Consider the following 12,398-nt stretch of genomic DNA (forward strand, 5'->3'; position numbering starts at 1 on the left):
TTCAGCCCAAAGTGTGCCAGATAGCACCTGGAACAGCATCTCCTCCTGGAGACAGGGATAGCTGAATTTTTGGTGATGCCGCAGAAGTAAGGGGTGGTGTGAGGGAGCCTCCATCCCTAAAGGTGCACCAGGAACTCTGCTGAGAACGGGGGAAAAGCCACATCACGGCCACCCCATCCCTTCCCCAGCCCTTAGGAACTCCCTGCTGCCTCCCGGCCCTCTTGCAGGAGCCAGCTCTGACCAGACATCGCTGGTTTGAAGCCCAGCACCGGTGATTTATTTATGGCCACCCACCCGGGGCCATGCCCAGTATCACTCAAGCCCTGCTCTGGGTGTCTGTGGGGTCTGCCTGTGGGTATTGGGGTGGGAAGCTGCAGGATAGAGGGGAGAAGGGTTCCAGCCCCATCTTGTGGCCATGCTGGGCTGTTCCACCTCGGAGATGCTTTTGCAGATGGAAAATAGGCCTAACATGACAGTTTTGGTAGTTTAATGTTAAGAAAGAGAAATTCCTAGCAGGTCGCAATGCTGGAGGGGTGAGGAGATGCTGCAGGACCCTTGGGGAGCCTGGGATGGGTCCAGTGAACCAAGCGCATTAATAAAGCTCCGCAGGGCCACCTTGCACCCATCCGAAGCTTTCTGGAAGAACTCAGAGGCAGGGATTCTGAATAAAATATACCCAATTTATTTATAGGAGGTTTACAGCTGTACAACGTTGGCTTTCTGTTTGGCCCGCTCTCTGATCTTGTGCAGCGTGACACGTCAGTGCCTTTGGAGGTGAAGACAAGTCATAGCCTGGTTTAACATACTCACGAAAAATAAAAAGGATTTCACAGAGTGCAATGGCAGGCTACTTGCAATCAATGAAATGATTCATAAAAAAATGGAAAATAAATCAGAGATATGTCCTACACCATCTCAGGGGGACTGGAAAGTGCTTAGCAGGCTTATCAAGAAACCTTGAATGTTCCCATTTGCTTCATTCAAAGAGAAAAGGCATCAAGAATCACAACGGCATTTCAATAACTGCCCTCCCCAGTCCACTCTACAAACACAAGAAAAAAAAAAAGATATTTTTTGTCATTCCCTTGGAAATGAAGGGGAAAAGAAGGCTTCTAACTTAATATTTAAAAAAAAAATAAAAAGAAAAAAAAAAAAAGAAGAGAACTATTACTAATATTAAAAACTTTTGGTCCTGATATGGCATGATGATGATTTTTGTTTTGAAGAAGGTATTAAAAAGCTGCCTTTCTTTATGGCTTGATTCTCTGTAGAAGGAAGGAGCCTGGCCGTGGATGTCGGGGCATCGCTACCCCCCAGCAAGCTTCAGCACCGCTCCTTGGGGCTCACGGTGCGGTTTGCCATTTTTTGGGGCACCCCGGCCAAAAGGCTGAAGCGATGGGCAGCCTGATTTCCTGAGAAAACGAGGCTCAAGCAGGCACGCTGGCTGTCCCCACCTGCTGCTGATGGTGCAAAGCTCCTGTGACGTTCCTGTGATGTTCTCCTCCAGCTCGGTGGCTCTTCTCCCTCCTCTCCCGGGTATTTCCAGGCATCCCAGATCCTCTCCTAAAACCTAAAGCAGACTTTCTGGCCCCACAGTGCTGCTTCCACTTATTTTTGGCGATGAGTCCCATGCACAAACCCAGGACCAAATCGGAATAACCCTCGATCATGCTGCCCAAAATCCAATTCGTACCCTTAGGAGCTTGGCAGCTAACGATGAAGAAAGGAGAACAGCCTACAAACATCCATGAAGCTGTACCGGGTGCTTCAGGAGGCACCAGGCTTGGAGCTGGCACCTAACTTGACTTTGGGAAACAATTTACCATGTTACAGACCTAGCAGATCTTTAGGGACTTTAAAAAATTACAGCTTTACAGCACAAACACAGGTATTTAGCAGGTTAGACAGAAATCCTACTTGCTGTAGCAGTAGAGGGCTTGCGTGTTCACTTGTTCTTGCAGCCAGAGGACTCTGCTCAGGCCAGAATTTATCATGATTGCCTTGTACCTACTAAAAAAATCCCATTTACAGGAAGCATTGCATCATGTGTGTTCCCTTCCCCTTGCACGGAGGTGACTGCAAAAGATCTACATGTTAAAAAATCATGTCGAGTTCACAGAAAAACCCTTACCTCACACCATTTTGAAAGGCACATAAAAAACCCTACACCTAAACAACAGAAGAAAAAGTGCTTTGCAATGTGCCTTGATCAGATAGGGCGACGAGGGCTTTTTTTCCTTCATCTGGGATGGTTTAAATGAAGCCAGATTCTGCCACCCAGTGGAACAGGGAAGATAAACCCAGGGTTCATGGCAAACAGGAGCAGAGCATGATCCTGCACACTGCAGGACCGTGCTCAGTCCCCTGCAAACGTGTTTGGGTTGTGCTTGTGGGACTGACTTTAGCCCAGTGCAACTCATCCTCCAGGCCAGCAGATGGAAATTGAAGGTGGGAGATGGACACTATGAATTAAATATTTCTAGTATTTCAGGCTGCTCTGGGAGTAGTGCTCCTCTCCTTTAGCATAAGATAAAACCCCACGGCTTTCAAAAAGAACTTGGGAAAGTGAAGCACTGAGAAACAATGCGATGGAGATCTGTATGCAGCAGTGAAGCTGATGCCTGTTGAGCAAAGCTTCTCATCCATCGGACCTGATGCTCTGGACTTTGGAGGAGCTGTTCTCCTCTTACCTAAATGTTGAACGTATCCGTCAAACAACCCAACCCCACTCAACCAAAAGCCAAATTCAAGCTCTAGAGACAGGGACTGCATGAAGCAATGGAGACAGCAGGCACCACGGCAGTTTGAGAGGCACACACAGGAGGTGAGACCAGACCGGCTCAAAAACCTGACTCTGGAGAACAGCTGTCCTGCCACGGTCGTTGGCATCTTTGCATCCTTCAGAAACCCGGAAAACATCCCAAAAGCCCCAGTCTATTTTTCCACTTCTGCTTTGCTGACGTGGCCTCCTCGGATAAGCGATTAAATGGCAATTCACGGGGAGAGGACTCCCCGCGCCCTACTCTAAACCCAAGCAGACACATTGGAGATGCATTGAAGCGGCTGGTGGCACCACGGCAGCCACACGTGTGCACGGTGGCACGTGCGTGCCACCCCTGTGTAAACAAAGAGCACCCGGGCATCGTGCTCTGGCTGTCGGGACACGCACAGATGCCCCGGGGTGCGTGGCGGTGATGGGGCTGCAGAGGACGCCGGCAGAAGGATCGTTGCGGTTCCCCCAAAAGGCACCATTTTGAACATTGAAAACACAAATTTGGCTCCTTTGAGTGGAATGCATGCATCGTTCATATACACTTGCAGGTGGTAGAGAGGCTGGGTGTATATATATGTGTGCACGTCTATATATGTATATATATACATATGTGGCACCGGAGAAGAGTCCTTGAGGGCTCAGACATTGGTGAGCACGTTGCTGCTGAGCAGCCTCACGGCGATGGTGCCAGGAAGATCGTTTGATCTCCTGTTCCCTTTGTCCTGGAGGTGCAGCGTGTGCACTGACTGCGGGTCGCTGGGGTCTCCCGTGAGTGACACCTGGCCCAGGAACTCGTCACTTATCAAGTTGTGGTTCCAGATCTGGAGAAACGGAACAGGTAAGGGAGGATCCTCGAGGGATGCAAGCAACCTTCCCACGTCAGGAAGGAGAAGGGGTTTGCTGGTACCTGAACTATGATGGGTTGTCCTGGCTTCTTGCGGTAGAAGAGGCCTTTCACATCAAATTCTGGAGACACCGTGTCCTTCTTCACTGGGGAGCGAACCTTTTGCCCTTCGCACTTTATGATCACGTAAGGGTCAGCTCCTGGTGAGAGAAAAGGGAATTTATCCTTTTTTTTTTTGTATCTCCTGCCATTTCTCAGAGCGCTTTCACAGGGACTGCATGCAGCAATTTTCCTCCACTCCCCACCAGAGGAGATGGATATCTTTTGGATATCTCCAAAGATGATGTCCATGAAGCTCTGCTGCTGGTCTTGGGGTTACCCCTGTTAGGTGACGTGGTCACCCGATGGGATGGTGACAGACTGCTCTGATGTGGCCACCTCTTCTGTGACCCCATATTCTACTTAAGCCCTCCTTCCTCACTCTGAATGCTCCTTGCCTTTGGGATTAACCTTTCATGGAAGACACTCATGTTTATGTCTCTCTAGCAGGATTTGCTGAAGGTTGGTGGAAGTAAAGCCATGGAGAAGAGAGATGGGCTCATGGATCTTGTTTCTTGCAAGGAGACACCAAGAACCAAAAGTGCCTGCAAAAACCCACTTGCTCCCACTGCAGCTCATATACTCTGGAACCAGACTTGGTGTTAATTTAAGGTGAGGACTAGCTAGCTCAGCAGGGCATATGTTTTTCACCTCTAAGCACAAATCATTGGCACATCTTAAATTCCTCCCAGATCGAATGAGACTCAAATGCCTTTCAGGATAAGGACTAATGCTGGGGTAAGAAAAATACTGGATGATTAAGGTGATGAGAGACAGCACAAAGCTGGGCCAAAATTACATGCCAAGATGTGCTAAGCTATGAGATTCAAGATGGATTTGGGCACTGATGGGGAACCAGTGACAGAATGGGGAGCCTCAGGATGGAAATATATTTAAAAGGTGTTTAAAATGGTGAAGACGGCTCTCGGAGTATTTGTTGTGAGCAAGAATTCAGGGAAAAGATCAAAATGACAAAAAAAGGAAAGATCATTGGTGGTAGCAAGAGACATGGGGAAGAGAAAGATTGGACATTGCGGGGCAAACAAGGGAAATGAGTGGGATCCAGAGGAGATCAAACTGGTGAGTGGGAAAGCCAGAAGAGATGTTCATGAAGAATGTGTACCAGGTCAGTGGGAAAGGATGGTTATAGGATTATCCCATCTGGAACAAGACACTCGTGGGGAACAAGCAGGCCACAAAGATGGGGAGATAGGGAGAGGAGTTACCAAGTTCAGAGACTACCAGCTCACAACCTGAGCTTCTAGGAGAGAGGAAGAGTCCCTCATTAGACAACATTTTTCTCTTCTGAAACAAGTGCACGTCCTGGGAATTTCAGTAGACAGTGAGTTACTGCTACGGAAATTTAGCTGCCAGATGCATTTTCTCACCGTGGTCTTTAGTGGCTATGATGGAAACAGACTAGGTGAACATGTTTTCTTGTCCAAGGGAAATGTGGGAATGAGGAGAAACAAACCACCCCCTCCTGAGGTCCAGGGATATAAGAGTCACCTCTTCGTTTGCCAGACCACCTCTTCACCTTTCTTTTGTAAGGTCCCGGCTCCCCTGGTAAGACACAGCTGCTTTATTTCACAGCTGTTTTTCCAAACTGACCTTGCTTTTGGTATGTCTCATAAAATCCTTGTATTCCATCATAGCTGGAGCCAAATTCCAGTCTGTAAATCACTGTTTGCAAAGCAGTGTGAAAGGACTGGGCTGGGAGTTGGGAGAGATACCATTGCACTGGAAACCACCAAACCAGCAGGCTGCTGGCGGTGGGAGCTGAGCAGCTGGAACACAGCTGGGAAAAGCCATTCCCAGGGGCATCTTGCTGAAAAAAAATGTTTTATGGAATCCGCTTATAACCCTGTCTGAAGGAATCATGTTTCTCTGAACAGCTCAGGAACTTTTGGCTGCAGATTTCCCTGCACTGCTACAGGCACTGCGAGTAACCTGAGGAAAAAAAAAAAAAAAACCCTACCTAGGGTAAAATTCCCTCCCTGAACACTTTTATAGGAAGACTTCCTTCATGGCATGTGATAAATAACGTGAAGACTACAGCAAACATTACCCTGTACCATGGCTTGTCTGTCCTTCCTACTACCAGGCCTTTAAACATGATTGCTGACTTTTACAACTGCTTGCACTCAGGAGGAAAGCCTGGAAGATTATAGAACCACTGCCAAGGGCTTTTTTGGGAGGCTTTCCCAAGAATCCTAGCCAACAGCTTAAATAAAACAGCTCCCATATCATGTCCACTGTAAGAAGTGAGATTGATTCTCCATGGAGATTCTCCATGGACTTTCTCTTCCTCTGGCATCCGAACCAGACACTTTCATTGAAAAATGATGTGAGGATCATTTATCCCATATGGATATTTACCCATATCATAAATCCCAGCTACCTACCAGCCGGTGAAGCCACCTGTGTCTTCTCCCCCTGAAATGACCACCTCCCAGCTGCTCCGGGACTACACGACAGGCAGAGAAAGGCCATTACCTCCTTGGGAGTCCTGGTTCCTGAGCCCAGCTGCAGCAAGGACGTGGATCTGGGACACCACCTGCGGGTAGCCGCACATCCCACTCCAGCAGGTGTGCGGTGGCTCATCCAGCGTCAGCTCTCTGTTGGGGAGAAACGTGTAGCCTTTGAGACGTGCCCAGCCTCACCTGATGGGCAGGCCAAGGAGTTGTCTCCAGCAGGATGGAAGGACTATGAGCCATCCAGTGCAGGACTCTGCTCCCTACTCTGACCTCCCTCTCATCCCAGGGTTGAGAAGCTCTCCCATGTCACACTTAGAAGCAGAGTGGGAACTTTTCTGTAGAGAGCAGTAAAGATGCCCTTTCTGTTGGCCACCATTGCAAGGAAGCCGTGCAGCAGCTCTGGGCAAGACTTTGGCCAATTCCTGCCATAAAAAGCACAAGGTTTTCTCCAAATTGCCAGTTCCTCCCCATCACCGCTCCTTACCGGCAATCTGAAGGCACATCTGTGAAAACCCTGAGAAGGAACTCGCCCTCGTGCCCAGGGTCAAACGTGGTGGGGATGATGACGTAGCGGCCTTCCTTCAGGTCCGTCCTCAGGAAGACACTGCGGGAGTTGATGTAGATGGAGCTGGCCACCTTCTGCTGCAGGGTGTGCATGCGGTAGTTCCTGTTCAGCTCCACCTGGGCACAGACCACAGTGGGACAGTCAGCAGGACAGCACCAAGGGAAAACATCCCGGTGTCCAACTGGGGGGAAGACAGCAAGGGCTGATCCCACAGTGCTGGGAGGGCTGGAATTAAGAGAAACGGCAAAGTGGTGCCAAATAAGCTGGATGGAAAGTAGGCTTTGATGTGGCTCTCACAGCTCTGGTGGCTTGTAAACTCGTTCTTGTTCATTCCAGCTTGACACTGGAGGCCCATCAAGCTACATTTGAGGGTCAGTCTAGCAAATTTCAGCATTCAGAGGTGACAGACTAACCATTGCCTTTAGCATGGAGAAACTTTCTGTGCTGTCACTCCTCACTTCTAAAATCTCTCACCATCACTGGAGGGGGGCAGGCTGTGCTGAGGACACCCACGGGGGCACACAGAGTAATGATTAAACATTATACCAGTGCTCACGCAACACTGGGGTAGCACTCTGCTACTAACAAATTTACTGAGAGGATTCGGGTTAACATGCAGGATCCACTGTCTACCTTATGGATATCAAAGCCTATGGCCAAGTTCTCTCCTTTGCCTTCTTTGCGACTGGTTCTTTTTGGCTTCTGCTGGATGGAGATCAGCACTTCATCTTCCGCCTTCTTCACATCAAACACGTACTGGAAGCAAAGAGAGGAAGGTGAGGAAGGACACTAAGAAAAGGAGCACCGGGCATGGGTGGGGGTAAGCCCATCTTTGAATTGCTCTGCAGAATCCAAGGTGTCATGATGAAGCCTTATACCAGAGCATTTCATCCCTTGCAGTCTGCCACAAGTCCTCATATGAGGCATGGAAGTAGGAATTATGTTCACAGAGACCTAAAAGAAAGGCTAATAAAGAGCTGGGAGCTGAAAACAACTCTCCCACATTCTTGATGACAACTCCTGCAATGGACAAAAGCATCCTTTATCTTTGTGTTAGATGAAGGACTTAAAAAAACGTGTCTCATGTTACACAGAATCCCAGTTCAGAGCAAGACGGAAAAGCTTGATTAACCACACAGCAGGGCCTTTTCTGAAAGCCCAGCTAGAAGCAAATGGCCCTACAGACTGCATCTGTCCAAGAAAATTTCACAGTGTCATGGTCTGAAGAAAGAAAATGGGATCTGATCATTCAGGCATCTAAATAGTTGGAAAGGGTTCCTGGCCTTGTTTAACTGGCATCAGCTACCACAACTACCCTGTGGCAAAGTTTGCTGTTTGCTTGTGCCAAGGTGCTCTACACCAAGCCCATGGATGTAGTTTCCCTATTAAGAGGGATAAGGTTAAAAGAGTTGGCCTGGACGCTGGTCATGCTGTGCCCAGGGGTCTCAGCCTGAGAAAGGTCACATTAAATCTATTAGCATAGAGGTCTGGCAGCTCTTTTGGACTTCTAGATCCCTGTAGGACCTTTCAATCCTTGGAAATGTGTGTGAAGACTCCAGAAGGTCCTAGGCTACATGACTCACTTGGGGGTTCTGTAAAAAGGTGTTCTTGTGGTTGATACAGCCTCCACTGCGGTTCTTCAAGGGGTCTTCACTTCTGGTCCACGCCCCGTGGAGCACTGCCTCCTCCCAGGTCTTATGGATGCTGAGGTAGGATGTGTTGATGAGACGGCACTTGATGATGTCCGTGAAGTATTTGCAGAAGTCTTCAAAGGTCATCCTAAGTCAGAAAGGACAGAGTTGGGTTATGCTGCTTTGTTCCCCTGAGCAGTACGTTGCAGGGAGTTTCCTGATCACCTGTTAGAGACTGTGTGTGGGTAGCCTCTGATGGCTGACACCAGCAAAGAGGTGGAGATACCTTTTCCCATGCAGTAAACAGTTTTTTGGTTCATACAGAGGAATTACATGTTTTGGAGTGGTGGAAGCAGAGCAGTTCTCTTCCTCCATGGATGGGTACACGTGGTATTGAAATGTGTACCTGGTGAGACTGTTATGATCAACAAGTTTCCAACTGAAACTGTTTGGAACCAGCGTGATACTGAGCAGCTTGCAATCCTAGGGTCACGGCCATCCAAAGCTAATACCTGCGGGCTCAATTAGGAGGCTTCACTAAAGATCCTATGGCTTGGAAAGCTGTTTGCTCTGGATGGCTGGTTGCATGGAAATGGAAATTGTGTTCAGCTTTGGGCCCCTCACTACAAGAAGGACACCGAGGCCCTGGAGCGTGTCCAGAGAAGGGCTCCGAAGCTGGTGAAGGGCCTGGGACACAAGTCCTGTGAGGAGCAGCTGAGGGAACTGGGGGTGTTTGGTCTGGAGAAGAGGAGGCTCAGGGCAGACCTTATTGCTCTCTGCAACTGCCTGAAAGGAAGGTGTGGGGAGCTGGGGTCAGCCTCTTCTATGATTTTATGATTCTATGACTCAGATGCTTCACAGAGTGGGAGGACTCTGTGAGCATAGCCCATGGCAGCAACCCCAGGAGGGACTCACCAGAACTCTCCATCGTCTTCCACAGTCATCCCCATCTTCTCTCTTTCACTTTTGCTCACTTTCTGCCACTCCTCAGAGCTGTGGGAAGAGAGCAGAATCATTACTGCGAGGGCAAGGGGCAACAGAATTCAAGGGAGTACTTGGCCTCAGAAGGATCTGAGGGGCATGAGGCATGTAAAGCTCCAGCCATGCAACCCGTCCCCACACTGCTTTGGTTAGCTTGTCTCCCAGACAAGGGGGAAGTGCAGGATGGCTCAGAGAAGCAGAGAATCACAGAATCATTAGGGTTGGAAAAGAGCTCCAAGATCATCACCCTACTACCAATGTCACCCACTAAACCATGGCCCTGAACTTTTACTTCTTTCCTGACCAGTGGAGCTGAATCCACCCTACTAGTAAGAATAACAAAATGGACACCAGCCACAGCCTCTGGTTACACCAACCCTTGGTTATCCATCCCATCCCATCCCATCCCATCCCATCCCATCCCATCCCATCCCATCCCATCCCATCCCATCCCATCCCCAGACATCACAGCAGTCAGCAGTGGTAGAGGCTGACTCTGCTGGGTGTTAGTTTGGCTGGAACAAGACTGGGAGTGGAAAGGTGAGGTAAAACCATCCTTCACAAGAGTGAAAATGCCAGTGATTTCACCACAGCACCCATCAGAGCCTCAATGGCAAGGTCTGCCAAGCTCATCCACCCTCTTGTGCTCTTCAGGGACCCCAGGGCAAAAAATACCACCACCCCATTGAAATAGTAGGTTTAGGACATTGGTTGAAGCAGCATCCCACAACTGCTTGTACAATGTTATCTTATGGGTGTAGATATAGCCAAATTGTTTCATGCCTCAGGGCCTGCTCTACCCCAGCTTTTACCAACAAAAAAGGTGCTACTGCTGCCTGTCCCACTCACGTGTCACTCCAAGGTCCGTTCCACTCCCGTTCACCCCACGGGTTCCGCATGCGGATCATATCCAGCTTCTCCGACTTGAAGAAGGAGAGCAGGCCGTGACCCAGGCGGACCTTCCTCACGTCTGTCACCGCGTACGCGTGGCCCTTCACCAGCCCACAAGCGAGGCGGGCCTCCATGTCAGCCGCCGATGTGGCCTGGGCAGGGGACACAAGGAGAAGACACCAATGCTCAGGGAGAGAGATAGTTGCCTCCGCAGAAGTATCAGATGTTGTATTAGCTACTAGATCCTTTCTCGTCTTCACCTGTAGTGTGAGGTTTCTGAGCTCCCTTAATGTCAACCGATAAAGCTCATCCTATTGGTTATACGGGGACAACTGGCACCCAGTGTTTGTGGAGAAGTCTGCACACAGACACCAAAATACTTTTTTTCTGGAAGTGAATCTTAAATTTAAAGTATTTAAATGGTAATTTAATGGTAAGTATTTAAATGGTAATGGTATAAACCTGGGTTCGTGGACATAGCAATGAGGAATACATATGGTTGGATCCAGGCTTGAGTCTCTTTTTTCTACTTTTTTTCCTGTAGATGACAAAGTAGGATCCCTTGGCCACAATTTATCTGATTTATTTTAGATATCTCCAGCAGGGTAAGACAAAGAGCACCCTAAAATGCCTGTTCCCATGAGACCAAGACCACGCAGGCAATATTGCTTACTTTGATGGAGCAGCTGATGAGGCCTCCCCGGTTGTGCACCTTCAACACACGCTCAAACAGGAGGTTTCGCTTGGCTTCATCGGTGATGTAGTCCCCTTCAGTCAGGTCAATTGGTTCAGAGACCCCACCAGTAAAGTCTACCAGGGCATCTGCTGTGTTCCCTCCATCCAGGGCCTCATAACAGCCTGACAGCCTGAAAGAGGGTGAGAGGAATGGCACAACAGCATTGGCTTGGCATTTTGAGAGACCTGGGACAATTCTTGAGGCAGTGTGGAGAACAGAAATTTGTAGGAAGTCCTTCAGTAGGTGGAGACAGCAAAAAAAAAAGATGGATGAAAAAAATAGGATCCGTGCTGTTTGCAGTGCTTTTGAAATCCCGGGGATAGGTATTATTTAAATCAAAGTGGAGTTGGAGGATATTTTGCTCTGAAGGTAAATCAAGGTTAGTGAAGGGTTTTTCTTCCAATTTCTGTATACCTGAGATATGTCCCACTCCTCCCCAGGAAAGCTGCTGTTTTGACAAGACATCTGTTCCTTCTGAGGCTAAAGCAACCTCAAATTGTTAAGTTCCAGTTTTTGACTAGGCCTTATACACAGAAGGGGAAGGGATGAGGCTGGATGTGGAGACCATGATCACAAATATGCCCTAACAGCCTTTGGTCTGCTTCTGATCTAAAAACTGATGCATCCCCTTGAAGAAAGGATTATCCTCAGCTCATACAGAAGCAGGAAAAATCACATTGCCTCCCCATACCAGTGCCACCTCTGACACTTTGTTAAGTAATGAGCCAAACTCTGAAATAATCACCTACAATTCCTACTTGGCATCAGACACCTGTGGAGCCCACAGCATTTTGTCACTACAACCATTTTCCACCAGTATAAGCCAACTGATGAATGAACAGAGAGGAAAACCATGGTGTGCAGGTCCCACTTTGCTCTGCAACTGCCCAGGTACCTACTTGGCATAAGCTTTCTCCACCAAGGCGCACCAGAACTCGTTCCTGGAGTTGGAGTGGCAGTAGATGAGCTGGTTGTGGAGTGTGGGCAGGCGGTCATCTATGACCACGTCCAGCCACTGCCCGAAGCGCCAGAACTGGAAGTGGAAGATCCCTGCGTAGCTCTCCGGTTTCTCGGGGTTCCACTCCTGCTCCTTCCAGTCCGGGATGACCTGCGTTCAGCACGGGGAGGAGACAGAGGGGAGAAGTGCACCCAGGTTATTCCCTTTTTTGCTAGGTTTAGTTCCCATCCCGGACCTAATGAAGACAATATCAAAGATAAGGAAGAATGTGAGGGAGGTGGGCTTGCTTACAGCATATCCGGGCAATATTCTGGGCCTGGCTCTTCCAAGGCAGACTAGATTTGCAGCTAAGGATCTCTCACAGCTCTGTTTCTGTTATACCTCTCCTTGGCCTTGTTCTTATCATTTTACCCTGGAAATCTGCTGCCGTCTACTGCTGCAGA

The 12,398-nt window shown here is 48.8% G+C and overlaps 1 protein-coding gene across 1 annotated transcript in view; it reads right to left on the reverse strand.

The window, feature by feature from the left end:
* Positions 1-668: 668 nt before the first annotated feature.
* CAPN5 (calpain 5) overlaps positions 669-12,398 on the reverse strand; it is a 46,525-nt gene continuing 34,795 nt past the window's right edge. Inside the window, exons 4-13 of the mRNA XM_083816552.1 lie at positions 11,897-12,105; positions 10,935-11,127; positions 10,220-10,413; positions 9,305-9,382; positions 8,342-8,537; positions 7,392-7,514; positions 6,678-6,874; positions 6,213-6,334; positions 3,681-3,817; positions 669-3,594 (exon numbers count right to left, since the gene is read on the reverse strand). Coding sequence (XP_083672678.1) covers positions 3,412-3,594; positions 3,681-3,817; positions 6,213-6,334; positions 6,678-6,874; positions 7,392-7,514; positions 8,342-8,537; positions 9,305-9,382; positions 10,220-10,413; positions 10,935-11,127; positions 11,897-12,105 — 1,632 coding nt within the window. The 3' untranslated portion in view covers positions 669-3,411. The remainder of the gene's footprint in view (positions 3,595-3,680; positions 3,818-6,212; positions 6,335-6,677; positions 6,875-7,391; positions 7,515-8,341; positions 8,538-9,304; positions 9,383-10,219; positions 10,414-10,934; positions 11,128-11,896; positions 12,106-12,398) is intronic.

The sequence above is a fragment of the Anser anser genome (assembly GCF_964211835.1).
Source record: "Anser anser genome assembly, chromosome: 1".
Taxonomy (NCBI): Eukaryota; Metazoa; Chordata; class Aves; order Anseriformes; family Anatidae; genus Anser; species Anser anser.